Consider the following 25,704-nt stretch of genomic DNA (forward strand, 5'->3'; position numbering starts at 1 on the left):
AGCATTGCAAGTTGCCCCGGTCCTGCCTAATGTGTAAAAAAAAAAAAGTCCAAACTTTTTTCCTTATGTTATATTCAGTTGGAAAGCTCCCATACTTTGAAAAATCCTCTATTAAAAAAAAAAAAAAGCCTATGCAGTGCCTTAGTGCACACCCTTAGTCCCATCCAGCACTCAGAAGGCAGAGGTTTGCAGAGCTCTTTGAGTTTATGACCAGGCTTTTCTATAGCTCTAGTTCTAGTAAGGCAAAGCTACACTCTCTCAAAACACACACACACACACAAAGAAATATCTGCGAGCCGGGTGGTGGTGGCACACACCTTTAATCCCAGCACTCGGGAGGCAGAGGCAGGCGGATCTCTGTGAGTTCGAGGCCAGCCTCATCTACAAGAGCTAGTTCCAGGACAGGCTCCAAAGCTACAGAGAAACCCTGTCTTGAAAAACCAAAAATGAAATCTTTAATCCCAGCACTTGGGAGACTGAGGCAGGTAGATCTTTGTAAATGTAAGGCTAGCCTTATCTACATAATGAGCTTCAGACCAGCCAGAGATACACAGTGGGATCCTGTCTCAAATTTTAAAACAAAAATAAAGAAGAAAAAATTAAAGCATCTGGGAGGAGGCTGCAAGATTGTTCGGTACATGATGATGCCTGTTGCCAGACCTGGTGGCCTCAGTACAATCCCTTACACTCTCATGGTAGAAGCATAATTTCTTCAAGTTGTTCTTTGACACACAAGTGCACACATGTGTTAATACATCCATGCAATAAATTTTTGTGTGTGGGGCTGGGCCTGGAACCCATGGACTTGTGTGAGTAGGCAAGCAGTGTATCTCTTGATCACCTCTTCAACCTTCCTATCGTTACTAACATCACAGTAACATTTAGGCAGTCATTGGTCATCTGATGTTTCCATCTCACACTCCTCTGAAGCACTGAAGTATCCCATGGAGTGGCAGGCTTTTCTGTGTGGTCCATTGTTCTGTGCAGGCAGTGCTGCTGGCTGTTGAGAGCCAGCCATTCGCTCTTAGTCCACTATATATATGTGCAAACCCCACCACACTCCTGAGAATGAGAAGGTTTTAGGTAGTGGGCTAGGGGCATGGCTGAGTCGATAAAGCACTTGCTACTTAAAAATGAGGATTAGGCCAGTGGTCGTGGTGCACGCCTTTAATCCCAGCTCTCAGCAGGCTGAGGCAGGTGGATCTCTGTGAGTTCAAGGCCAACCTGGTCTACAGAGCTTTTCTAGGGCAACCAGAGCTACACAGAGAAACCCTGTCTTGAAGAACTAAAAGAAAAGATGATGATGACATCATATCCAGGGCAAGCTGACTTGCCAGTCTTGCCAAATCATAAAGTTCTGAGTTCAGTGAGCGATCCTATCTTATAAATATTGAGGAAGCTGCAAGTGACAGAGAACACTGATAAGCAGTGTCTGGCTTCCACATACATACTATGAATTCATACATGATCTATACATCACACACATTCAAAGCAGAAGTTTTAGGTCACCTTTGCCCACACTAAAGAGTCCTTGAGGTCTCCTTGCCCACTCTTGAGCACGTCTTACTTCTGAGCTTCTCTTTCCTAATCCTGTCCTAAAGTATTTAGAGGTGAAGAGATGGCTCAATTGGTGAAGAGCAGTTGTTATTCTTGTAAAGGACCTCAGTTTGATTCCCAGCACCCACTCTGTGGCTCAAATCTACTTCCAGTTTTGGGGGATCTAATATCCTCTTCTGTCCTTCACAAGCACCAGGCACACATGATGCTACATACATACATACATACATACATACATACAGGCAAATACTCATACACTTAAAATAATGACATACGTCTAAACAGAATTCATTTATTAATAGATCCATTCCTGAGGTAGCATCTCATTCGTGTGGTCTCTGTGACTTCTACCATGGCGTGCCTTGGCCAGGGCCTGAATGTAATTGTGCAGCTACCAGCCTCATCTTCAGATACGTGTAACGGAGATCTGGGATTCAGGCGTGCTTTATGGACAGTTGAAAAAGTTTGCATGAATATAATACATGATGCAAAAGAGATTCAGTCTACAACAAAGGCAAGAAAGCAACTGAGTTGAATCATGCTGACAGGAGAGCCTGTGACAGACACGGCATGTTCTAGCTAGCAGTGATAGAGTAGTAAGACATGGGGGAGGCAGCAGTGGTATAAAGCACAGAATGAAACAGTCTTATTCTTTTGATAGCTCTTATATTATTGTCAGGTGGCAGTAAATGCTGAGATAACTTCCACTTAAAAAATAAATAGCTGGGCAGTGATGGTGCACGCCTTTCATCCCAACTCTCAGGAGGTAGAGGAGGTGAATCTCTGGGAGTTCGACACTGGCTCGGTCTACAGAGTGAGTTGAAGGACACCCAGGGCTGTTACACAGTGAAACCCTATCTCAAAAATAAATAAGTAATGGGGCTGGAGAGATGGCTCAGAGGTTAAGAGCATTGCCTGCTCTTCCAAAGGTCCTGAGTTCAATTCCCAGCAACCACATGGTGGCTCACAACCACCTGTAAAGGGGTCTGGTGCCCTCTTCTGGCCAGCAGGCATACACACAGACAGAATATTGTATACATAATAAATAAATTTAAAAAAAAAATAAATAAATAAGTAAGTAAGTAAGTAAAACAAAAAATATCATAACCATCTTCAGCATAGTCCCTGCACTTTCACAATAAGTGTGGCTGGGTGAGCACAGCAGGAAATTGGGCGTCCACGGGAGAGTGCCTTGAAGAGGAGCTACAGGTGGCGTATTTGTTGTGTGAACATGGTCCTCACATTTCTGCCCTTACAGATCAAGGGCTTAGAGTGGCTGGTGTCCCTCTATAACAACAACCTGAATGGCATCCTGGCTGATGAGATGGGGCTGGGAAAGACCATCCAAACCATCGCGCTCATCACATACCTCATGGAGCACAAGCGCATCAACGGGCCCTTCCTCATCATTGTGCCTCTCTCGTATGTATGACCTTGACTCTGGTCGCAGTCCGGGTGCAGCAGGGGTTTCTTTCCTGCAGGATAGAAGTGGATTGTCCCAAGTGTGGCATGGGGTTGGTCTGGAGCTTCTCTGTGGCCTTCTTGCAGCTGTCTTCACATCGTGGCCACCTTCTGTCAGTCTTTACATGGTTGTCTCTTAGGTCCAGACTAGGACAAGACCCTGTTTCAGTCACGTCTGAGTTCTGAGTGTGAGGGCTGCAGTACATCTGTTTGGGAGACACACCAGCCCATTGCTGTCTGCCTCTGACTGAGGGCAGGTGTGGGGAGCCCACCCAAACCCCATGGATCAGCTCTTAGATTTCTTCAGTGGCTCCTTGCTCCTCTTGGGGGAATGGTAGGGCTACTTTTGACTCTTAAGCAAAAGCTTTTGTACTCTCTTATACGCATTGTGCCCTGTGTAGGGTCAAGTGTCCTCTTCCGGTACATCTCAGCTTGGCGTATACAACACAGGTGCCCATGCATACGTTTTGCTGTTCTGCAGTCTCCCACTCACCATTTCTTGGTTTCAGCATGCTGGAAATCGGATGGCTTAAAGCAGTTCATCTGCCTCAACCCTCCCTTGGGCTAGATCTCGTTGGCCCAGCCTGTGTTACACTCTGACCCTGAATCAGTCCCTGGCCTAGGCAGATAGTCTGATTCTGTTGTCTTTCTGTGACTGGCCTCATTCTAGAGTGCAGCCCTTGAGCACCACCACCATATGATGTGGGACCCCCTCTGTGTGCTGCGAATATGTTTTTAATACCATTGGTTAATGAATAAAACTATTTGGGCCAATGGCTTAGCAGAGTAAAGCCAGGTGGGAAGTCAGGAGAGAGAGAAGAGACAGACCGACAGACAGACAGACAGAGAAGCCATGTAGAAGGACATGAAGGAGGACACATTGGAAACTTAGCAACCTTACCAGTAGGCCACAGCCTTGTGGCAATATATAGATTGATAGAAATGGTTTAATTTAAGATGTAAGAGTTAGTTAATAAGAAGCCTAAGCTTCTGGCCAAGCAGTGTTGTAATTAATATAGTTTCTATGTGATTATTCAGGTCTTAGCATTTGGGAAGCAAACAAGTAGTGTACCTCAATCATATGTTCATCCAGAGTCACTAGTCTCAAATCTTAGTTCTTCACAAACTTGTCATTTTTGGGACTTGGACAGAAAGTTTATCTCTTGGTTAGGGTTTATCTGAAGTCTCTGGGGGTTGTGTTTTTCCACGGGGGACCCAGCTTCCAGGTACCTTCCAGGCGCTTTCACTATCATGCTGAGTATTTCCCTTTGTTGTTAGTTAAATGTCTAGTGGTAGCCACCAGGCTCGAGCTAATGCCCCATTTCCTCTGATGCTGCAGACATCACGGCAGGCACAGTATGAGTCCTGCCAGCAGTGATTGTTCCAAGAGCTGTTCCAGAAGTGATTCCTTCTTCAAGTGCTTATTGTACTTCTCCACTAGGAAGAGCTGCCTCTTTCTCCATTTGCTTAATTCCTTTCATGAAATTTCATCCTTTTGTTCTGGTGGTGGGTGACCGTAGTCACAGACTCACTGAGAGGCCCTCACACTTACCTCTCAGTACCCCTTTTTCCTCAGGCTCAGTCACAGTTGAGGGCCACCACTGGCATGGCGCCCCAGAGTGCACTCTAACCTCAGTCACTTCCACCAGTTTTCTCTTAATGTTTGTGACTTGGTCCAGGCTCAGTTATTAGGGCTCCATGCTTCTGACCTGTCATAGTTCATCCATATTTCCATAATTCGAACTTTGATACATTTTTATTGTCATTTATTATAAGATAGACTGATGTATCGCAGACTGGCCTTGAGCTCAAGATTCTGCCTCAACTTCCTGACTGCCTCTGCACTACTTTTTGTTAGAGGTGCTGGGTGTGGAGCCAGATTTTCAGAATGCTAGGCAAGTGTCCTGCATGCATGTGTATTTCATTGGTTTCTCCTTCGTCCTCATGGTGGGTTTGAAATTTTCCATTGCTAGACTATGCCCATGACTGTGGAAGTGAAGTACCCTCAGTTTCCCTCCTGTCTATGTTGCCCACATCATGCCCATTGCAATCCTGACCATGCCGTTCAGGCAGGAACACTCCTGAGTGCTTGTGGTTTCTCTACTACTCTGTTGTTTTTCTGTTATTCATGGCAGGGTTTCTCTATATGTAACCCTGGCTGTCCTGGAACTCACTCTGTAGACCTGACTGGCTTCAAACCCAGAGACCCTTGGCCTCTGCTTCCGTAGTACTGGAATTAAAGGCATGCCCCACCAAGCCCAGCTCTACTAATTTGTTGTGTTGGATGCTCAAGGCTGTGGATATGGAGCTGTTCAAGGTGGATGTCGCAAGCAGCATTCTGATTTCTTCCCTTTTGCCACTCCATTTATTTTCAGTGAGGACAGGAGTGTTTATTTGATGCTTTGGTCTGTACATTAACACTGATTCATTTCTCTTGTTTTTCCAGTTGTTCAGATTTGACTTCTCTTAGTTGACTTTCCTATCCTTTTAGCAGGCCCCGCCTGGTATTAGAATATTTCTTGTTCTTTGTCCTAGCTGATTTCCCCTGGTTCCTCTTTTCATTTCCTGTCCCAATTCTGGATCAGCTCATTCCCTAAGGAGCCTCAGTATTTGAAATCATACTGTGTACTCACTCATGAGACTGAGGCAGGAAAATTATTGCAAGTTTGAGGCCAACCTGGGCTGCATGATATTCCAGACTTGTCTGTGATATAGAATGAGACCCTGTTTCAAGAAAAACAAAAGGGGATGGTGAAACAACTCAGGGATTAATAGTGTTTGATTTTTCTTCCAGAGACCAGAGTTCAGTTCCCAACACCTAAATGATACTACCTTAAAATTGCCTATAGCGATAGGTATAGGAGACCACTCTCCTGGCTCCTCCTGACTTGCGAGTCTCTGATAGTTGCAGTAAATAGCTGCTTCCCACTTCAGGGCAGCTGCTTTATCTGAGGCTCACAGCTTGTAATGAAAACCTGTCTTTGTTACTTTACTGTTGCTGTGACCAAGACAGTTTATTAAAGAAAACATTTAGCTTGGCATAGGATTTCCGAGAGTTAGTGGTGGCAGCAAAGCGTGGTCCCATCAACACCTGAGAGCTCACATACTAATCCACAAGCGTGAGACCGAGATACTGGCTTTTGTAATCTCAAAATTCACCTCCAGTGACACACTTTTTTTTTTAATTATTTAACTTTTATTTTAAGTGCATTGGTGTGAAGGCATCAGATTCCCCTGGAATTGAAGTTACAAACAATTGTGAACTGTCATGTGGGTGCTGGGAATTGAACCTGGGTCCTGGAAGAATAGCCAGTGCTCTTAACTGCTGAGCCATCTCTCCAGCCCCTTAGTGACCTACCTCTTTCAGCCACACCTCCTAATCCTTCCTAAACAGTTCTAAGCTACTGAGTCTGAATATTCAAGCATAGCTTGTGGGTCCATTGTCATTCAAATCACCAGAGCACTGTACTGCCACCTTTCAGGAGCTCCTTGCTGCCTCCTTGGTGGGTGTGTTTCTGAATTGACCTCCAGTCTTGTGGTTCCTGTCCAGGCATGTTCATGCTCTTCATCCCACCTCCTTCTGGCTAGACACACTTCCTATACCTTGGAGTGTATATCCAGCTGTCCCAACCTGCCTCTGCGCTGCTGTTTACATTTGTGTTCCTTGCCTTTCTTACATTTCTGTATGTGTCCTGATCCCCAGGCTCCTCGTGACATGCCGGTTTTTTCCCTCCTACTGCAGGTCTCCGTGCCTCTCAAGCCTTCCATCTCTTTGTGCCTTTCTTCGACTTCCATCATGCTTTGCAATAGCAGGAAGACCTTAGTAGTTCAGCCACTAGTATTCCCTAAGGGGCATGCAGTTGGCCCAATGGCTCCCAGTACTACCAGACATCCAGGTTCCGAAGTGTTTTTAACTTTGCTTGTTTGTTTGATTGGTTGGTTAGTTGGTTGGGGTCTTGTTGTTTTTGTTGTTAGTTTGTTTGGTGGTGATTTAATCCCAGCACTCTGCAGTCTCGGTGAAGCCTGAGCAAGTTCCAGAGCTACACAAAAAAAAAAAACCTGTCTCACAAAACAAACAAATGTCCAACAAACAGTAAATGTGAAAATGCAGGCTAGCCCCTCTAGCCTCTCCTCACTTTTCAAGTTTCATCTATCTGCTTGCCTGCCTGCCTGCCTGTCCGTCTGTCATCTGCCTGCCTGCCTGCCTGCCTGCCTATCTGTCTGTCTATCTATCTATCTATCTATCTATCTATCTATCTATCTATCATCTATCTATCTTTTTTTTAAGTTTGGTGTTTTTTACATCATGCATCTTGATCCCATTCATTTCCCCATCCATTTGCAACTATCCTCCCCCCATTCAGCCATTTCCATTAAAACAAAATTTAAGGGGAGAACAAGTTGAAAATCTCGTCATGGCTGAGCGGTGCTGGTGCACACCTTTAATCCCAGAACTTGGGGGGCAGAAACTGGTGGATCTCTGTGAGTTCGAGGCCAGTCTATTCTATGAAGTGAGTTCCAGGACTGCCAAAACTGTTATACAGAGAAACCCTGTCTCAAAAACAACAACAACAACAACAACAACAATAATAATAATAATAATAATAATAATAATAATAATAATAATAATAATAATCTTGTCATGGAAACAGTGAGTCACACAATAAACCCTTTTGTCCATATATCTTTACTTGCAAGTATTCATTGCATAGAGTAATTTGTCTGGTTTAAGAGCTCTGATTTCTATTACACTGTTGGTGGTTGGGCCTTCACTAGGACTCTTCACAGATATCTTCTTGTTTCCCTGCCTGTGTTGTGTAGATCCTGTAGCTTTGGGTCTGCAGGTCAGGCCCCTTCACGTGCTCCAGCAGATCATAGATTGGCTGGATGTTGGAACAGGCCAAGTCATAACCCAGGTCCTGTGCCTAGGCAGCTACAAGGTTGATCAGCACACCAGTTCGCCCCTGTCCTCACCACCAGGGTGAGCTCTCCAGCATTGTCCTGGCTACTTCACTCCTTGTAGCAGTGAGCAAGGGGCAGGGCTAGTTCTGTCTCCGTGCCTTCAGGGTCATCTCTCCCATACCACTGATGTAGTGTCATCAGGGCTAGCTCACTGTGTTACCCAGTCCAGGTACAAGGGCCACTCTCTTGAGCGCTTCAGCTGGCTAGGTCTTCTTCCACCTGTCCCAGGTATGGTGGTAGCATCTCTCCTCCACCCATGCCGCCACATGTCAAATGATTACTGGGGACAGGCTCCCCTGCTCACAACATGTTTGTTCTTTTGAGGCAGGATTTTTCTGTAACCCTGGCTGTCCAGGAACTCACTTTGTAGACCAGACTGCCTCTTTGCCTCCCGGGTGCTAGGTTTAAAGGCATGCACCACCACTGCCCTTAAGTGTTCTTTTCATTCACACTTGTGTCGTGAGAGCTGTCTGTAGGCTGCAGCCTTAGGGCTGCAAAGTGACTGCACTGTCCCTTCTTCTCACGTAGGTTGCAGAGTCAGGGCCTCAGTAGCATAGTCCAGCTAAGGTAAACCTATGCCAATGAGACCTCAGCATCTTGAACTCTCATTAGATGGAATTTAGGCAGTCGCTGGAAATCATAGGAATGGAGTTTCTGTTAGGAAAATCGAAAATGGGGCACAGGCTCTTTCTTGAACTCCTCAGCCATTTCTCTCTCCTGCTCAACCTCCTAGGATTCCCCAAGAAAGAAGGCTCTCAGGTCTGTCCTGAGGAAAGGTCTTGGTTCTGTCCCCTCCCCTGTATTTGTGGTCTGCTTACCCTTTGCTTTTGCTTTTCCCCTCCTGGGACAGGATCATCTATAGCTTCTATTTTTGGTCTAAGTTGGTGGCAGGATCATTATGTCTCCTGTATTTCCTTGTGTTAAACCACAGTCCCTGGCTGCAGCAAATCTGTAGTGTCTCACATATTCATTCACCAAGAGGCCCGTATACACCCACTGGAGACAGGGCTGGCTCCCTAAGACCTACTCCTGGCTCTGCCCTGGGTAAGCTTCCCAGCACCGTATCTTTGTGTGTATCTGTTCTTCCCATTTGGGACCCAGTGTCTTTTCTCTCTGGCTGCTGCCACCCGACTCTTCCCCAGTCCTGTGCACAAAGCTCCCACGGGACACGTTGAGTTTGCTATGATAGTTCTGAATACAAGGCCTGTTGGTTTCTCTGTGGCCTCATCTAGTAGAAGTTGACTGTCCCTTCTTTTCCCTTCAGGACGCTGTCAAACTGGGCATATGAATTTGACAAGTGGGCCCCCTCAGTGGCAAAGGTTTCCTACAAGGTATGTCACAGACCGAAATGGTGTCTTCCAACTTGTTAGGAGACACAGCCATGGGCAGGGATGGTGAAGGAGCGCAAAAAGAAGCCATTATGCGTTAGAGGCACAAGGCTCCCGGGCTTGGTGCTTATTTGATGCTCACATGGTCTTAGTGGTAATGCAGAATGTATGTTAACTTATTTTGTGACATAGATGCTTTTTTTTTAAGTCAAAATTAAATATTCCATTTGTGGAGCATGTGAAACATGGTTTCAGCATATATAACGGACATGGATACATTCACTGAAGAGTTGTCTTCACCAGAACTCTGGTTAAAACCCTTTTGTATATGGGAGCAGAACGAACATAGATCGTTGATGTGGCATGATGATAAGTGTCCTGGGTACCTAGGCAGGCCTGTGCCTGACTCTCTGCCTAACTTCATGCCAAACTCAGGTGTGGGCATTGGAAACTTAGACTGAAGGGGCACCAGTCCACCATAGCATAGCACTGTTTACTTCTGCCATGGACTCTGTCCTGTGCCTGTGGTGTTGTATGTTATAGCTTGATGTGTTACGAAGGAAGTCATGGAGGAGACTGGGTTCTAGAAATGAGGAAGGACTAGGCAGTAGGGAGCAGGGTGAAGTGGTTATAGTGGCTGTTGCCATGTGAAGGAAAGGACCTATCTCCCAGGTTAGGGGCCTAAATTCTGGACCAAGGAAGAGGGGAATTGGTCAGACACCAGGAATGTGACTGATGATTGTGCAGGCAGCACAGTTTCCCAAGGTGCCTCGTGTCCATTTCTCTCCTGCAGCTGGTGTTGTACATGCAGGATCAGAGCAGGCTAGCAGTCTTGCTTAGCACAGTCCCTGGCTGCTTTTGACAAGGGCCATCTTCCTTCTTCAGGAGTCTAAATTGTTTGCATCCTGTCTCAACAGGGCTCTCCAGCGGCAAGACGAGCTTTCGTCCCACAGCTACGTAGTGGAAAGTTCAATGTCTTATTGACCACCTATGAGTATATCATCAAAGACAAACATATCCTGGCCAAGGTAGCGTATCCTCACCAAATACAGCCTAGAGCTCAGGCTGTCTGTCTATGCCCTTAATGCCTGATAGCATGCTTGTGTCATAGCTCCTTGCAAGGAATCCCTCAGTGCTTCATCTGCACATAGAGCAAAACACAGCTGCTGCGCGCTTTTGTAGGGCACAGCCATGCTCTGGCTCCTTCAACATCCGAAGCAGGCCTTAGGTCAGGTCAGGATTCTCCACAGAACATGGACAAGTGTCCCTCACCCATCTCCCACAATCTCTGGGCAGAGAGCCTCTTTACTTATCCCCTGACCTTCTTGAGTGTCCTATTGGCTTGAGACAAGACCACCCTTGTATGTGGTCCTAGTGGGCCTCTCCCTGGGGCTTGGCTGTCCAGTAAAATTGACTGTGGGTCTGGTGGACACTGCGGGGAACAATTGAGGGTGAGCACTGTGGTGGGTATGTATTGGGCTAGAGTGGGGCCCCTGTCCAGGGTGGCTGTGGCTCTCTGTCTGATGTACTGACCGCCGTAAGTGGCATGAAGTTACCCAATCTCTATCTGTCCAAGCTTATTTTCCTAGTGTGGACCGGGGAGACAGGGCTGGGCCCCCACAGCTGGTAATCCAGCAGAAAGTATTAAAGAACTCACTTGGGGATGGGACCTCTACCCATAGCCAGATTTCCTTGCAAAGTGCTAGCAATGTGTGCACTTACTGTGGGTTCCTAGGCTGACAGGTGAGTATATCAAGATCCAAAGAGTTAGCCCCATTGCATTCTTTTACCATATAGGCCTTCCACAGGGCACCAACTCCAGTGTACAAAACCAAATCCTGAGGCCCTGAAAAACAGCTGACAATCCTGTCAGTGGTTCACACTGATATCTATGCCGAGCTTCTGTATCTTCAAATGGTACCTCGGACAGGCTTGTTATGAGAGGAGGAATTGATTGTGGTCATAAGAGACATAGCCAGGAATTTTTCTAGGGCTCCTACCTGAAATCTCACTCTGTCTAACCCTTTCCTTGGAGTTTGGAGTCACTGTCAGACTCTGGGGAGGAAAGGTCTGGCACTGCCCCTACCTGGGAGCTGCATTTGTTTGTTGTGTGTGTGCCACCTGCTGCAGGGGCATTGCTACTTGTGACCAATGTTCAGGTGCCTCCCCATTGCAGGGTGAGGTGCTGAGCACTATTTCCTGTCATTGTTTGAAAACCAGAGTACTTTTGCTCTTTGTCCTGATAGCACAGCCTTATCTCAGCTCTTCACCCATGTGTCCTCACTTCACGTGCTGGAGTCTGTGTCTTGTGGTTCCTGCTGGACATGCTGGTCACTTGGCAACTCTGCTACCTCCTCTTTCTACCTCCTGTTGGCCTTGCAGATCCGCTGGAAGTACATGATTGTGGATGAAGGCCACCGCATGAAGAACCACCACTGCAAGCTGACACAGGTCCTCAACACACACTATGTGGCCCCTCGGCGCCTGCTTCTTACGGGCACACCATTGCAGAACAAGCTACCCGAGCTCTGGGCACTGCTTAACTTCCTGCTGCCCACTATCTTCAAGAGCTGCAGCACCTTCGAACAGTGGTTCAATGCACCCTTTGCCATGACAGGAGAGAAGGTGAGCTTGCCTGGGGTAAAAAATGGCTCCTAAGGAGCCTAGGCTCGGCCACCCTGAGACTGACTATATGTGCCCTCTGGCCACGTAACAACAGAGCCTCTGTAGTCACCAGGTCTCCAGGGGAGCAGCAATCAAATGCCCCAGTGGAGACTGTGGAGCTTCCGTGAGAATCAGGTCTTGCTGTGAGGGTATTACAGAGCTCAGAAAATTTAGCTAAGACACCTGTGGCTTTGATTTTACCTTGTTTACAAAGAACACTACAGCTAGTATTTTTCCCAGTTGCTATGAGGTGGAACTAAGTCTAAAGGTCATACTCTTCATATGGGAGGGCAGGTCATCTGTGTGAAGACACATCTTTATCTGAGAAGCTAGCCCACAGCACTGATGCTGGTGGATTTTAAAGCAAGCCATATGCATTATGAAAGGCTTAAACAACTAGCCTGTGAGCCTGGGCAAAACCCAGAAGCTGATGGCAGCTCTCATCTATTCCTCTTAAGGCTGTCTGAGCTTGTAGAAAGGCATCCTTTGCTCTCATCTGTAAGTTCCCCATCCTCCCTGGAGACATGCTGAGGCAACAGGCCTTGTGAAAGGGAAATTGAAGTTCTTTCCAATCCAGATAATGAAAGAGCCTCTTCTCAGAAGTGCCCTTTACAGAGCCAGGGCCCAAATCTATAGCTGGACTTCTTTTCCTCAAAGAGGAAGCTCTAAAAGGGATGACCAGAGAGCAACAGAAAAGCTCAGTTGTCTCTCTTTCCTAGGAGAGGCTTGGTGGTGGACAGGTAGCTGGATCTCTGAGGTTGAGGCCAGCCTGATCTCTACAGAGCAAGTTTCAAGACAGTCAGGACTATACAGAGGAAACCTTTTATTGAAAACCCAAAAATTAAATTAATACATTAAAAAAAATGAATAAATAAATAAAATGGAACCCTGACTAACAAGATGGCTCAGCAACTAAAGGTACTTGCCACCATTCCTAATGACCCAAGCTTGAGTCCCAGAACCCACAAGGTAGAATTAGAGTCAACTTTGACCTCCTTGGGGTCTGCATCTCCCACCCCCCCACCCCACCCCCTACCACACACACAAATAAGTAAATCAAAAACATTTTATGTGTTAAACAATGTATCATCTTAGCTGAAGAGTGATGACTTGAGCTGGGTGATGGTGACACACTCAGAAGTCAGAAACAGATGGATTTCTGTGAGTTCTAGGCCAGCCTGGTCTACAGAGTGAGTTCTAGAATAGGCTCCAAAGCTACCAAGAAATCCTTTCTCGAAAAAACAAAACAAAAAACTCACACACACACACACAAAACTCTCTCTCTGTCTCTGTCTCTGTCTCTCTCTCTCTCTCTCACACACACACATACACACAAAACTCTCTCTCTCTCTCTGTCTCTGTCTCTCTCTCTCTCTCTCTCACACACACACACACACACACACAGAATAGAAAAAAAAGCAGTGTCTTAGATAAACAGTATTTCTTACTCAGCACTTCATCTCAGACTGAGAGGGGAAAGGGTGGCCCTGCTGTCAGAGCAGCCTTAGACGCTGGTCAGACCTGCATGGAGTGCCTTGGTCAGCTAGTGTTGTGGTTGTAAATACAAGCTGGTAACAGCTTAGGGGGACCCCCGCAGCCAGCTGCTACGTATGTTCTTCGAGTTGGGGAGGCATAAGGAGAGCATCGTACCTGGCTCTTCGCAATACGTAAATTACCGAAGGCCGCAGATTTTTCCCAGGAAGAGGGTGCTTCTCCTCGTATAAAGCAGCACAAGTACCAGCTGCTTTTGTAATGCAGCTGCCCCTTCCCATGCCCTGCCTCCCTCTTCTGGAGACAGTGTTGTAATTTACTGTCTGGCACCCAGGTGGACCTGAATGAAGAGGAGACCATCCTCATTATCCGTCGCCTGCACAAGGTGCTTCGGCCCTTCCTCCTGCGGCGGCTCAAGAAGGAAGTTGAAGCCCAGCTACCTGAAAAGGTAGGTGTTGGCAGAAGTCACAGGGTGCCATTTGCAGGGCATTTCTAGGGTAGGGGCAATCAGGTGTTCCTTCCCTGGCCCTGTTCCACCAGGCGTGGAGTGGTGACTGACACTACTGCAAAGCCAGGGCAGTGTGTCAGAACTGAGCCCTGTCTCACACATGCTTGCTGTACGCATGCCCAGATTCCTGCCCACAGCAAGAGCCCATGCCTTAGGTTGGATCTACTGAGCATTGCCAGTGGTATGGGCTCTCTGCTCCATGCAGCCGTACTTGGCTTGCCTGTCTAGTTCACCTCACCCTTTATTTTCTAGCAAGCTATGGAGAGCCCTCCAGAATGTGAACAGCTTACCCATTTTGGCCCAGAATCTGGTCTGTCTTCTCTTCATTCCAAATCTCCCCAGTATTGGTGTTCCTCTCTCAACCCCATATCCTAATCAGAGTGCTGGTCACAAGGCTCCAGTTGGTGATACGGGTGACTCAGTCTGAGATTGTATGGCCTCAAGAGTACTCTTTGTTCCACAGGTGGAATATGTCATCAAATGTGATATGTCAGCCCTACAACGTGTGCTCTACCGTCACATGCAGGCCAAAGGTGTGCTGTTGACTGACGGCTCTGAGAAGGACAAAAAGGTTTGTTCCAGGTCCCTGTTCCCCTGATTGTCTTTGGAGGGGAGGGTGGTTCGAGAGCACCATGGGATTCCGAGCATTGAGCATCCTGCCCAGAGGCCTGTCCTGGCCCTGGTCCCTCAGGCAGTCAATCAGTCACAGCTTTTATACTGGTTGTTTTTTGAGGATGCTCACTGGACTGCTTTCTGGAGTTCCTCTTGTTTGAGACACTGCCTTTCTCATGACAATAGGAAACACGGGGCTCACTGATCTAGATTTAGAATATTACTAGGGAGCTCCACTGCCTCAGCAGTCGTGATCTTCATGACCTTCCTCTTGGTATTGCTGAGGGTGTGCTGACACTGGAAAGAGTGAGGGGGCAGGCCAACCCTCTCTTGTTGGCACACAGAGTGTCCTCTTCCACCTCTAAACAAATCTGGGCTTGTCCCATAGGGAAGCACCAATCCCTCTGGTCTGTACCCTGCATCCCAACCATAGTTTCAATATGTCTCTATTGTTTGTTCTCTCAGGCTTTTTTTTTTTTTTAAGATTTATTCATTTATTATGTACACAGTGTTCAGCCTGTATGCCTGCAGGCCAGAAGAGGGCACCAGATCTCAATACAGATGGTTGTGAGCCACCATGTGGTTGCTGAGAATTGAACTCAGGACCTCCAGAAGAGCAGTCCATGCTCTTAACCTCTGAGCCATCTCTCCAGCCCCTCTCAGGCTGTTTTTTAGCCCCTTTCTTATTTGTACTCCTTGCTTCCCTTCCTGACATAGAGGATAACTCCCTTCTCATTATAACTGTACAAAGTGCCTGTGCTTGCCCTAAGCCATTTGCCACATTTGCTTCCAATCATCCCATGTGCCAGGTAGTCTCTTAGGACTTCTCAGGGACCCCACACAACACTGCTCCCTCCTTCCCAGTGTCCAGCTTGTTCTGGGCCCTTCTCCTACCACCCTGCCCCAATCTCCTGCCTCCTTCATCTTACCAAAAGGCAGGACCCCATTTTGGACCATTTCATGTGTCCCTGCAGGGCAAAGGTGGCACCAAGACACTGATGAACACTATCATGCAGCTTCGCAAGATCTGCAACCACCCCTACATGTTCCAGCATATCGAGGTAAGGCTCCAGCCCATTGGCCCGGCTTATGGAGGTAGAGCTGAGCTGCTTGTCCCTAATGCCTGTGTGCATGTGTGTGCGTGTATGTAGAGGCCACAGGTTGATGTCAAGTGTCTTCCTCTACTAATCTCTGCCTTAGTTTTTGAGATAGTAATTTTTATTGAACTTTGAGCTCACTGGTTGGCTAGACGGAATAGCTAATGAGCTTCACAGATCCATCTGCCTCTACCTCCACTACCTTACCCACATCAGCCACCACATCTGGCTTCTACCTAGGTGCTAGGAATCCAAATTCAGGTCCTCTTTGTACAGCAGGGGCTTTGGGGACAAAGGCATATGTCTCCTTGGACCTTATGATGTTCTTAAGAATAGCTTAAGGAACTGGTTACAGTGGCACACTTCTTAATCCTAGCACTCAGGAGGCATAGGCAAGTGGATCTCTATGATTTCAAAGACAGTCTGTTCTACATAGGGAATTTGAAAACTACCAGGGCTATGTATAGAGACCCTGTCTCAAAACAAAACAGAATAAAGGTAGCCAGTCATGGTGGTACACACCTTTAATCCCAGCACTCAGGAGGCAAAGATGAGTCTACCGAGTAAGTTCTAGGACAGCCAGGGCTACACAGAGAAACTCTGTCTCTAAAGAAAATAAAAAGAAGGCTTAAGATTCTCACCAGCCACTCTTTGTACATCTTTCTCCATTGAGTTTTCTTTTTGTTGGAGTTTAGCATGTATGTATGTATGTGTCTGTGCTGCCAACGGTCATGCATGTAACCACATGCTTAGCAAACCCATCACGTGGCTAAAAATGAATGTCTCTAAAGCTCCACACTTGAGTCACCTCTTAGGTGGATTTGGAGACTTCTTCTCTGGGATATGTGTTCCTACTCCTGAGGTTACACATATCTCTGCCAGGGTTTCCCACACCTGGTTATGAAAAGCTGCCATGGACACCAGTCAAGTCTGTGGCCACTATCCACAGTCATTATGAGTTGTGCTTTTGAAGAATCTGGACTCTTGCTCCCAGAAAGCACACATGTGTTTGTATTCTTGGTGTACAGTTTCAGGGTCACTCTAGACCTATGATGCCTTGGAGTTCCATTTCAGGGTGGTCTGAGGTGTTCACATTGGTGACCGAATATCTGTGGTCCTCCTGTCCATCACAGGAAAAGCACGAGGGTTGGCATTTGGTGCACTGAGGCTAACGACATCCATATCTGGACTCGGTGCCCCTGTAGGACACAGTGACCACCAGTGTGAACTCTCAGTCCTCTGCAATAGCAGCTTGGACTATGGGCTTGACTGGGCAGCCCCTTCCTGCCTTGGCACTGATCCATCTCTTGTCCTGTTGCAGGAATCCTTTTCTGAACACTTGGGGTTCACCGGCGGCATCGTGCAAGGGTGAGAAGCTTCCCAGTTCTGGGGGTGGGCAGCAGTCTGCCCAGAGGGGTTTGTAGTCTTGTTCAGTGGCTTTGTTGCTGTGATTAACATTTATCTGGTAAGAGGCAGAATGTGCTATTAGACTGGCCCCCAGACAGTGACTCTGCTGTCCACAGTGTAACCTTAGGCACAGGCTCTACTTCTCTTTCTTTTGGATTGTTGGAATATGGTTTCAATGTGTGGTCTAGGTGCCTATGTAACTGTGTAGCCCAGAATGCCTAATCATCTCCCTCCTGAAAGAGTTGGAGTCCTTCTGCCTCAGCCTTCCAGGTGCTGGCATCATTGGTATGATACAGATACCATGCTTGCTTCCAGACCACACTTCTGTCAGTCCATAGTGGTAGCCCTGGATGCCAGCTCTAGAATGTCACTGAGAGCCTTGTTGTGTACATTCTTGAAGATGAGGCCACATTTCCAGCCTTGCATTGTTCGCCTGTAAAGGCGAAACATAGGATTAGAAGAGCACTGGTGCTCTTTGCTGTTGCTCTAGAGGTCTTGGGCCTCACCATACTGGGCAAATGCTTCATTATCATGTGCTAGCTCGACCCCCTTGATTTAGAGGTAGGGCCTCTACAGTCTTTGGTCTTACACTCTCGTGTTGTAGCTGGAATTACAGGTATGCACCACCAGGCCTAGCTTCAAAAAGTCCTACGGACCTGTATGTATTTATGTCATTTGTCTTATAGTATATCTCAGATCCTGTTCTGTCCCACTATCCTTGCCACTCTGCCTGTTTCCGTATGTCTAAAGCTAGAGGAAATGAGAGAATCCTGGGATTCTTTAGTCTGGAGTTCAGTTCCTATTGTGAGCTGTTCTAACCAGAGGGTGGCAGACCCAGCATCCTTGGAGCCACTCCAGCTCGTATCCACCCTCAGCATTGTTTCTTTCTGGAGCCATTTCTCTCTTTTTACCTTTCCATGGGTTCTAGGGACGGAACTCAGGTCAGCAGGGTTACAAGACAAACACTTTACCCATGAACCAACTCCCTGGCCCTCTGAACATCATATCTAATCACACTTACTTTATTCTCCTTGTGACCTGGTGAAATGACATGTACACGGTCTCTAGTGACGTGCCCTGACTGAGCGTGACCTGAGTTTAGCTGTAGCTATGGGTGGGTCTGCCTGGGCAAACCCCCTCCCTTGTCCTTGAGTCTCCTAGGCAACCTAGAATCCACATACACCATTGTTGAGCTCACACTTGTGTGACTGACCATTTTTATGTTTTCACCTCTTTCTTCCATGCACTAGATTGGACCTGTACCGTGCCTCAGGGAAATTTGAACTTCTTGATAGAATTCTACCCAAACTCCGTGCAACCAACCATAAAGTGCTACTCTTCTGCCAAATGACCTCCCTCATGACCATCATGGAAGACTACTTTGCATACCGTGGCTTCAAATACCTCAGGCTTGATGGTGAGTGGAAGACCATCTACTTGAGAGATGCATTCCAGTGAGTACTCTGAGTCCAACAACATCCTAGCAGCTTTGACATGACGGTATTTGTTTAGACTCCTGTTCGCTGGAGTCTTCACTGCAGGGCTGGTTCAGTGTCAGCGGGTTCTAGTGGTCCCATTTCAGCAGAAGTCACATAAACCTTTGTCACATGGGCATGAACATAAGAGCACCACTATTCTGGCTCTGTAGAGCTGCATCCAGTGCATGCTCTCCTCCATCTTGGCCTCATCCCAGTGTCACCAGCAGAGGCTCAGCTGCAATGGAACCATGGCCTGCTTGCAGGCAAGGTCAGACACTGCCCAACATGCTCTGTGTACTAGCTGTCACAATATGTCTTTCCACCTTCCCTGGTCTCCAAGACATGCTTCAGGGAGGAAGACATCCATATTGTTGACAGAACAAGTGATCAGGGAGACCCTGAAGTTACTTTCCCACACTGTCAGCCTGGGAACTTCAGTAATAATCAGACTTGGCAACTTTCAGTTATCCTTGCAGAGACTTTATTGGGCTCAGGAGCTGGGTGTGTCTCACAGTAGACGGCCCCCCTTCCCGTTGCTGTCACTCCTTATCCTCTGGACCTTTTTTACTGCATTTATTAAGGTTTTAGGGACCACCAACCTGAGCTTGGTTGTTTCATCTTTTTGTCTGACTCTGTGGAGCCTCATTTAGAGCATGCTGACTAGAACTGCACACCCACCTGTCCCTAGCCCCTCAAAATATCCCAGGGCCACCTTTGCTGAGCCAACATCCTGTTCTATGTGTTCATGTATCTCAATGCTGGCCAAACATTGCTGAGGTCCGAATGACTGGGCCTCTTTAGCTGCCCCCTCCTGTCCTTGTGAAGCACCAGGTCCTTCTATATGTGGGTCCCTGTCCTCTCAAGGAGTAAGGACTTTTATCTATTTGATCTCAGCTGTGTGTGCTGCATGTAGTGTGAAGGCCACAGGCAGCATAGCTTCCCGCAGAGCAGGGAAAGGCCAAAATGCAGTGAAATGCCGCCACAGGGCAGGCTTCTTTATTATTCTATGAGTGGCGAGTATGAGGTGCAGGCCTATTAGCCCCTTGCTAGCTAGGAGCCTAAGGAAGGCTGCAGTGGGCACAGCTCTTGTGCATACATTTTTTTTCCTCTTAAGCCAGCCAAACTGACTGCAAGAAGGTCAAGGGTGAGTGCCAGTCCTGTAGCTAGTGGCTCATGCCACCACCCCAGGCCATTAATGCTGAGGTACTGTGATCCTTGTCAGGGTATGGTGTCAACCTTGTCAGCCTCTTAATGTCTGTCCTCGTACAGAGAGCATGAACAAGAGTCAGGAGGCATTGCATCTGGAGCTGATGCCCCAGGAGTCTGTCATCATCTTCCTCTTCCAATGGCTCGTGTCATACAGGGCACGGCTGGCCTGTGGGGCCCATTTTTTTATCTCCTGAGATAGGCATGATGACATTCAGTAATGATACACTGTACCTCCGAGTCCTTCTCTGATTGATCCTTTCACCCTGTAGAGGATAGCTGTGGCTCTTGTCCCCTGCAACACCATTCCTGATGCCAGGGCACAAGCTCCTTTGCATATCCCACCCCTGGTCACCCTCCTGACCCTCTTCTCCTGTGCCTATCAGGAACCACAAAAGCAGAGGACCGGGGCATGCTGCTGAAAACCTTTAATGAGCCTGGCTCTGAGTACTTCATTTTCCTGCTCAGTACTCGTGCCGGGGGGCTGGGCCTCAATCTGCAGTCAGCTGACACTGTGATCATCTTTGACAGTGACTGGAATCCCCACCAGGTAAAGGCACTGGCCGTGGAGAGGGGACTCCTCCTTTCTTAGTGTCCACTTCCTCCCCAATGCTCTCCCTAACCTGGGAGCTGTGAGAAGTACATTCACTGGTCCATGGTGGTCAGGGAGCAAACCAAGCAGATTCCCCTCCTGCTCCTCAAAGTGGAAGTGACCTTGCACCCTGCCTGAGGAGGACTTTCTTTCTAGTCTCCATGTTTTTATTCCTGGATGTATGTGGGCAGTAACTAGCACAGAGGTAGAGTTCTTCTCTAGCCCACATTAGTCTCCAGGCCCCACACACAGCATTATAGTTACCATACAGTTCTTGGGTTCCACAACTGATAAAAAGGTGGAAAACAGCCTCATCTACAGGACTGATGATTACTTGTCACTGGGGCACAGCCCTTCTAGACCCGTCCTGAACCCCACATGCAGTCCCATTCAGTAAAACCAAACCTGGGCAAGCTCTGTGCTCTGTTCATTACCTCTTCTTGCTTCTTAGCCACATTTGCTCGGGGGCCCCATGTCAGAAGGTGCCAGGGCGTGCTGTTCGTACTTTTGACATTTTGAAGATGAGTAACAAATTCGCCCTGTCTCCTCATATAGGTTTACTATGTTGTTTTAGTTTGCAATGCACATGCTAGTCTGTAAGGTGAACTGAAGTCCCCATTCCCATCATCATTCTGCATCTACCAGGCACACACAATAGTGATGTGTTTGATGTGTAGTGGTGTGGTCCTGTCCCATTTGGCCATCATTGTCTGTCACCGCTCCAGAGGAGACATGTAAAGCTTTTTGACGGTTGCCTCTGCTGCAAAGTGCCCAGCAGAATCTAAGAGCTCCAAGACATTTATATTATCCTCTAGTTCAACAGACAGATGTCTATATTTTCTGTCTATTTATTCAGTGACCATTAATTAGCCCCTAGGGAGCCTTTTTTGTCCTCTTGGGGCACTTTTGCAAGGACCCTTTAGTCCTGTGGTTCTTAACAAGTCATGACCCTTTGGGGAGGGGTTAAACAACCCTTTCACAGGGATCGCCTAAGATTATCTGTAAACAGTTTACAGTATAATTCATAACAGTAGCAAAATTACTGTTATAAAGTAGGAATGAAAATAATTTTATGGGGCTGGAGAGATGGCTCAGAGGTTAAGAGCACTGCCTGCTCTTCCAGAGGTCCTGAGTTCAATTCCCAGCAACCACATGGTGGCTCACAACCATCTGTAATGAGATCTGATGCCCTCTTCTGGCATGCAAGCTACATGGAAGGAACGTTGTATACATAATAAATAAATAAATATTAAAAAAAAAAAAAGAAAATAATTTTATGGTCAGGGGTCACTACACCATGAAGAATCTGTATTAAAGAGTAGGATTAAAGCATTAGGAAAGTTGAGAACCACTGCTCTAGTTAGATCAGCCCTGAAAATAAGTGATTGCCGTAGTTATAAGGCATTCCATTCACGTGCAGGCTGCTTGTGTGTAGATGACTCCCTCCCATCGATAGTCTGTGGCATGTCATTGCCACAGCCTGACAGACCTAGTAGAAATGACCCATGTGATGCTCAAATTGCCTAGGTGGTCACTCTGTCATTTCTGTGAGTGTCAGTGTGGTTTCCACCCAGATGCTACTGATGGGCCAATTCCTAAGAGATGCTCAGGTAATAACAGAAGTCAAGCAGAGGCACTTCAGGGCCAGCCAGGGGCACATCATCAAGGCCACTCTTGCCAGCCATCATCCTGTTGTACCTGGGGGCCAACTGTCAAACAAGTCCCTTCTGTTCTGATGGTCGTGGTCTCTAATTGAGAAAAATTTGTTGATAACCAGCTTGTCACACACAGCTTCTGGCCCAAAGAGAATTGCAGGCAGTCTTACTCTGCTAGAAATGACAGAAATAATACTGCAGCCTTGACTGCCATGCTGTCAGGAGCTGACTACTCTATTTCCTGTACCCATCTGTGCTGCCTGTACTGGGGCTCAAAAATGTTTGCCCCAGACCCAGAATGCCCAGAAGTGCCATTCCCATAGCTGTGACATTGGCCATGCCTTGGAGCTTTTGCAAGGGCTGCTCAAGAGTGTTACTCTACGAGTTACCCTAGGGTGACTTTTTAAAAAAGAATTGTCGGGCTGGAGAGGTGGCCCAGCAATTAAGAGCATATAATTGCAGAGCACCTGAGTTTGGTTCCCAGCATCTGTGTCAGGTAGCACACAGTATTTCTATGTTCTCTGACACCCTCCTCTGTGCCTAGTGGGTATTTATATGTTACACATTCTCTCTTTTTCTCTCTCTCTCTCTCACTTAAAATAGATGTATGTTTGTTGGTTTGTTTGTTTGTTTTTAAAAGATAGTATTTATTGTGTCTCAGGAAAGTAGACAGCTATTATGGGCTAAACAGGGCTCCTCCAGGCCTCTAGGGACAGATCACAGGTTCCATTCTTGGGTTCCTGGCTCATGAAGCTGCAAGCCAGTGCTAAACATGATATCTAGAATTCCTCATACTGACCCACCTCCTCTTTCAAGGACCTGCAAGCACAGGATCGTGCCCATCGAATTGGGCAGCAGAATGAGGTGCGTGTGCTCCGTCTGTGCACCGTGAATAGTGTGGAGGAGAAGATCCTGGCCGCTGCCAAATACAAACTGAATGTGGACCAGAAGGTTATCCAGGCAGGCATGTTTGACCAGAAGTCATCCAGCCATGAGCGGCGCGCCTTCCTGCAGGCCATCCTGGAGCATGAGGAGCAGGATGAGGTGAGCGTGGTGCCATCCTGGCCCAGCGTGAGTGGTGGATGCATGAGGCTTTCATTTTCAGTTTTGTACCTTTTTTGCACTCTTGTTTTTTTGTTTTTGGTTGTTTTTTGGTTTTTTGGTTTTTGGTTTTTTTTTTTTTTTTTTTTTTTTTGCGTCCCTTTGGAGTAAAGGGAGTGTGGGCTGAGCAGAAAGAGGATGCGCACTTGCTTTCCCTTCGAAGTGGGTTTTTTTCTAAACTGCTGGTGACAGACGCCGCATTGACAGCCCTGGAGACTGAAGTCCTGTATTTATCCACAGAGCAGACACTGCAGCACGGGCAGCGGCAGTGCCAGCTTCGCCCACACTGCCCCTCCGCCAGCGGGCGTCAACCCCGACTTGGAGGAGCCACCTCTAAAGGTGAGAGGGGTAGTTCAGTCTCCACGCCCACTCAATTCTCGGCTTCTCGCTGAGACTGGCCAGCAAGGGCCTGACCCCACAGAGCGTGCGTGTGCGTGTGTGTATGTGTGTGCCTCTTGCTGACGTGTGGGAGCCTCCACCGCAGCCAGCCTGGGACCTCCAGCTCATCAGCTCATTCCTATGGACGGACACCGCTGCTCACCTCTGAGCCTGGCCACCACCCAGCCCAGCCCCACCACAGTCAAACTAAAGCTTTGCAATCTTGTAGGAGGAAGATGAGGTACCTGATGATGAGACCGTCAACCAGATGATTGCCCGGCATGAAGAAGAGTTTGACCTCTTCATGGTGAGCACCTGGGCTGAGACCACACAGACTCAGTGATGATAGTGCTATCCCTGTAGTTATTGGAGCTGCTGTTCCTACTTCTGTAGCTTTCTTACGACTTCAGCTGACCTTCATGTTGTAGGGATAGTGAGGGACACTATACTGCTATTTCTATATATGACCTCAGACCCTTTGGACTCTTAGCCCAAAGGCTCCCTCTTAACAGTCTGCTGTAGCAGCCAGGTCCAGTCAGTCTCCAAAATGAATCACTGTCGGATAACTCTTCAACACCTAGTGTGCCTGCAGGCAGTGAGCTGGTTCCCGTGAGGCCCACACCGAGGGCTATTGATCACTGTGCTGACTTCTTTCTACCCTTCTACCTACCACCCCACATCACAGCGCATGGACTTGGACCGCCGGCGTGAAGAGGCCCGCAACCCCAAGCGGAAGCCACGCCTGATGGAAGAGGATGAGCTTCCATCTTGGATCATCAAGGATGATGCTGAGGTAGAACGGCTCACATGTGAGGAGGAAGAGGAGAAGATGTTTGGCCGTGGTTCCCGCCACCGCAAGGAGGTGGACTACAGTGACTCACTGACAGAGAAGCAGTGGCTCAAGGTACATGCCTGAGAGGGCTGTGCGACACAGACCATGCCAGGCAGGGCTGGGAGCAGAGGCCAGGCCTTCTTGGGTCATCCCAGCTGGCGCCTTCCCACATTGTTGGCTACATTGACCACTGCATGGCTTCTAAGGACCTTTATAGTTCCCAGCTCTATAGCTACCACAGGGAAGAGCCATGCTGTTGTCACTGTGCAGCCCCTAGCGTGCCGTCAGCTCTCCTGGGCTCTCCAAGTGTGGGTACTTGCCTCTTGATGTGGTTGACTGATAAGAGACCTGATAAATAGTCAGCAAGTTTACCTGGAGGTGGCCAGGAACTGGGCTCATAGTCCAACTGTGGAGAAGGCTGAGGTTTCAAGTCCCTGCCTGCTTCTGAGCTGACCGCCCATAGGCACACAGAGGGCAGGGCAACATCCTTCTGGTGCGGTGCAGCTGTCCATGCAGCAGTAGTTGCAGATGGTGAGTGAGGACATAGCTGAGTAGTCCCAAGTGTCTGGCATTAAGACTGGCATTTGATATTAGGAGCGTAAGCTAATAATTGTGATTCACAATCTAGCCCTGGAGTCGTGTTGTGAGCACAGCCCGGAAGCAGCTCTTTAGGATTAGGAAGGTGGCAATTGAAGCATGATCCCTGTGTCCCTGCTGTGTGGCCTGGGCCTGGGAACTCAGAAGAACCTCATCTAGAGAGCACAGCAGGAAAGCCAGTGTGGTGGCTCAGGTCTATAATCCTGAGGTTGAGACAAGAGGATTAAGGAGAATTCCAGGACAACCCTGGCTGGGTAGTGTGCGCCATTGTGGAGAATTCCTCATGCTGTCTTTCCATCATTGGTTGGTGTTTGTGTTGCTTCATTTGAGGAGCTGTTTTGGTTGATATATGGTAACTATATGTGGGCCTGTCTTCTTGTCTCTTGTGTGTAGCTTGGAATGATATTGATAGAAGAGATGGCCAGCCACACATGTGCCAGTCCTTGGGTTTACCACATCCTCACTAACATCTTTTATCTCTTGCCTTGGTTGTATGTTTTGTGTGCTTCTTGCCCATTCCTGTATCTTCTGCATAAATTTATCTATTCATGTCCCTTACCACCCACCCCTACCCCTTTGAGAAAATTTTCTAACTGTGTTGCCCGTTCTGATTTCCAACTCATGGGCTCAAACAGTCCTTCTGCCTCAGCCTCATGAGTAGGTGGCCTTATAAACACACAGTAGTGCCTACTCTTTCTCTTTTTAAAAGGTTTTTTGTTTTTCTAAGACAGGGTTTCTCTGTTTAGAGCTTATTATCTGGGAACTCACTGTAGACCCA

General features: G+C 47.7%; 1 protein-coding gene across 9 annotated transcripts in view; it reads left to right on the forward strand.

Moving 5' to 3' along the window:
• Smarca4 (SWI/SNF related, matrix associated, actin dependent regulator of chromatin, subfamily a, member 4) overlaps positions 1-25,704 on the forward strand; it is a 102,693-nt gene that overhangs the window by 55,372 nt on the left and 21,617 nt on the right. For 4 of the 9 annotated variants that reach the window (XM_057766802.1, XM_057766801.1, XM_057766803.1 and 1 more), the window contains exons 16-29: positions 2,816-2,979; positions 9,245-9,311; positions 10,226-10,336; positions 11,691-11,933; positions 13,798-13,911; positions 14,435-14,542; positions 15,558-15,644; positions 17,002-17,048; positions 18,338-18,504; positions 20,158-20,321; positions 22,835-23,062; positions 23,360-23,458; positions 23,727-23,804; positions 24,183-24,400. In XM_057766802.1, the coding sequence (XP_057622785.1) occupies positions 2,816-2,979; positions 9,245-9,311; positions 10,226-10,336; positions 11,691-11,933; positions 13,798-13,911; positions 14,435-14,542; positions 15,558-15,644; positions 17,002-17,048; positions 18,338-18,504; positions 20,158-20,321; positions 22,835-23,062; positions 23,360-23,458; positions 23,727-23,804; positions 24,183-24,400 (1,895 nt within the window). Of the gene's footprint in view, positions 1-2,815; positions 2,980-9,244; positions 9,312-10,225; positions 10,337-11,690; positions 11,934-13,797; positions 13,912-14,434; positions 14,543-15,557; positions 15,645-17,001; positions 17,049-18,337; positions 18,505-20,157; positions 20,322-22,834; positions 23,063-23,359; positions 23,459-23,726; positions 23,805-24,182; positions 24,402-25,704 lie in introns of all 9 variants that reach the window. The other 5 variants (XM_057766810.1, XM_057766808.1, XM_057766806.1 and 2 more) reach the window with 3 other exon arrangements.

Source organism: Chionomys nivalis, chromosome 4 (genome assembly GCF_950005125.1).
Source record: "Chionomys nivalis chromosome 4, mChiNiv1.1, whole genome shotgun sequence".
NCBI lineage: Eukaryota > Metazoa > Chordata > Mammalia > Rodentia > Cricetidae > Chionomys > Chionomys nivalis.